We start from the raw sequence: 2,722 nt of genomic DNA, 5'->3' as shown, positions 1-2,722 counted from the left end.
TGGTCTTTTGCTGAATGCATTAAACAGCTGTTAGAATCCCCAGAGCTTGGTTTACAAAGATGAGTAAAGCAGTTTCTTCCCTCTGGGAAGTTTCTTCCCTTCTGGAAGTTTCTTCTCTCGTTTCTTCCCTTAGTGTTTCTTAAAACTGGCTTAGGGACTAATCACTTTGAAAGAGCTACTTAAAAATGCATACCTTCAAGCCCCACCTCAGATAATCAGATTTATTAGGTATGAGAGGGGGTCTAGGAATCTACCTTTTAAAATAGCAGTCCACAGGATTCTGATACTGTCTGACATTATATTTTGAGAAGCTTTGATCTAGGGAAAGATGCTAATATTAATGTAATGTGATGTTTTATAATAAAATAAGAGAATGATGCCATTTGAACTGGAAGTATGGGCAGGTTGTTTTTCCCCAGTAGCTAGAAGGTAACAGCAAAAAACATTAAAAACAAAAACAATAAAGGCTCAGACCCCTTCTGGGAGGCCATGGAGAAGGACTTCCTTGAGTTGGGAGGAAAAAGCCAGAGGAGGGAAAGAGGCAGGAAAAAAATAGTGTTTTGGTTTTTTTAATTAAGCCTTTTTTTTTTTCATCATTCACATAGCTTTTATTTTTTAAATTTATCTTTATTGTTGAAAGTACTGATTTCCCCTCCCCCCATCCACCCTGCTCCCAATTAAGCCCATTTTTATAAATGGTTACACAAGGCATTACTTTATTCACTAAAGAATTAATGGAAGAGTTTTTATGGGACTATTCTGGGTTGGAATCTGGAACTACAACTCATTAGCTTTGTGACCTTGGGCAAGTTACTTCCCAGCCTTAATTTCTTCACTTATAAAATACATAATATCTCTAATACTTACTAATATCTTCCTTACGAGGATGACATAAAGAATAAAAAAACACCTACATGACCCAGGCACCTAACATTCCACAATCACTTCACCTTCTTTAGCCTCTGCCCAAAGCAGCAAAGGTCTGTTTTAGGGGAATCCATACTTTAAAACATGACAATCTATCATCAAGTGCTGAAATTGTAGATAATAAAGTGACAACACATAATATACAAGTGCTAAAGAAAATGACCTCATCATATCATTGACAAGCCACCCAGGCCGCCTCCACCAAAACTAGGATAAAGGAGAGGCAGAACAGGAGGCCAGAAACTCAGGTGCCTGGGGAAAAATCTTCTTTCATCTTTGTAGTCACAAAAAGCAGGAACTCTTACTATCTTGTTTTATGCACAAAGGGTATTTACAATTGTGTGTGGGGGGAGTAAGTAGCTCATATAAAGCCCCCCCAAAATCATTTGGTTTGGCTTCTGCCAAGGCATTCGGGGGTGAGTTAATGGAATGTTTGACCAAAACATAGGAGGCTAATTTTTAAGTTGATAATCTTGTATGGCCCTTGAATGATGTTATAAATATCCAAACGGCCCTTGGCAGAAAAAAGATTCCCTACCCCGGCTTTAAGACAAGCTCTTGAAAAGTTAACCCGCTATACGTTACAGGGTCTACACCTTTAGGGAAAATGATAAAAAAATGGCTTTTGCTAGAGCCTCATAAAGACCTTGCAAATTGGTCAGTTCAGTATTGGCTGACGGGGTGAGCGCCCGCGCCGTCAGGGTTTACACCCACGTTCAGAGGCATCCGCCTGCCTCTGGGCTCGCCTGGGAGCCGTCAGATTTGAGAAGTGCTTTTAAGGGTCCTTAAAGGAAGACTCAAACGAGCCCTGTGGCGAGTGATAACTGCGCCTCGAGTTTCTTGGCCCTGACACTTGCTGAGCCGTTGAAGATACCACCTAGTGACTGTAAAGACGTCCCCTGAGAAGGGCCAATATGGCGACGAACCCCTCCTGGCACAGCCCTGTTCCCTCCCCCGCAACAGGCAGTTTTAGTAACGCCCATTGGCCAAGATGGAGGCGGTGCCCTGGCTCTCTTCGCTTCCTCATTGGACCGAGTGACTGACGGAGACGCTAATTCTCCTCTGCTTACTCTAAGTTGCCGCCCTCAGAGTTCATTCGGCATTTAATTGGCTTTTAGTTCCGTCAATTCGCGTCTTATCTTGTCTTTTTTCAGCGTTAATCCAATCATAACTTTCCTGGATGCCCGCCTGATTCTTAATTGGTTTCGATGAGCTTCATCCTATCCCATTCCTGCCTACTTTTTATCTCTCCTCCCACCAGAACTTTGCTCAGGCACGTCCAGGGTTTTGGTTGGTCGTTGTTTTGTCACTCCGATCAAAGCTCTTCCTATCCTTACCTCTCAGGGAGCCCGCCTGGCAGTTGACTGGTTGCTTTCCAAGCCTATCATTTATGGTTCCCGCCTATTTTCACTTCCTGCGTCTTTCATTGGGTTTTAAAACTGAGGAGGCGGCCTTTTAGGGCGGACACCCGGCACGCAACTTTGTCTTACACGCCTTAGAGAGCAAGCGAGTCTTGCCATTGGGTTACCTGACCGCCTTTCTTCTGCAAGTCCCTCCTTTCTCCCTCCCTCATTGGGCGGGGCAGTAGCGAAGAGGTGGGGCCTAGGCTGGGCTTGTGGCGCGCTGCTCCCTCCTCCTTACCCCCCCCTCCCTGTCCGGTCCGGGTTCGCTTGCCTCGTCAGCGTCCGCGTTTTTCCCGGCCCCCCCCAACCCCCCCGGACAGGACCCCTTGAGCTCGTCCCTCAGCTGCCACCATGAGCGGTAAGGATGAGTCCACTCAAAGCTTAGGGGTGGT

At 45.4% G+C, this 2,722-nt stretch overlaps 1 protein-coding gene and 1 long non-coding RNA gene across 3 annotated transcripts in view; one reads left to right on the top strand and one right to left on the bottom strand.

Annotated features, from left to right (window-relative positions):
• LOC106726597 overlaps nucleotides 1-1,948 on the bottom strand; it is a 2,482-nt gene extending 534 nt beyond the window's left edge. Inside the window, exon 1 of one of the 2 annotated variants that reach the window (XR_001362660.1) lies at nucleotides 1,574-1,948. This is a non-coding gene — a long non-coding RNA (uncharacterized LOC106726597). Of the gene's footprint in view, nucleotides 1-867; nucleotides 1,085-1,573 lie in introns of those variants that run through there. The other variant, XR_001362661.1, reaches the window with a different exon arrangement.
• Nucleotides 1,949-2,423: 475 nt separating this feature from the next.
• SP1 (Sp1 transcription factor) overlaps nucleotides 2,424-2,722 on the top strand; it is a 30,958-nt gene continuing 30,659 nt past the window's right edge. Inside the window, exon 1 of the mRNA XM_005869175.2 lies at nucleotides 2,424-2,688. Within this exon, the coding sequence (XP_005869237.1) occupies nucleotides 2,682-2,688 (7 nt within the window). The 5' untranslated portion in view covers nucleotides 2,424-2,681. The remainder of the gene's footprint in view (nucleotides 2,689-2,722) is intronic.

Source organism: Myotis brandtii, unplaced genomic scaffold (assembly GCF_000412655.1).
Source record: "Myotis brandtii unplaced genomic scaffold, ASM41265v1 scaffold29, whole genome shotgun sequence".
Classification (NCBI taxonomy): Eukaryota; Metazoa; Chordata; class Mammalia; order Chiroptera; family Vespertilionidae; genus Myotis; species Myotis brandtii.
This window is presented reverse-complemented; position numbering and strand designations above follow the sequence as displayed.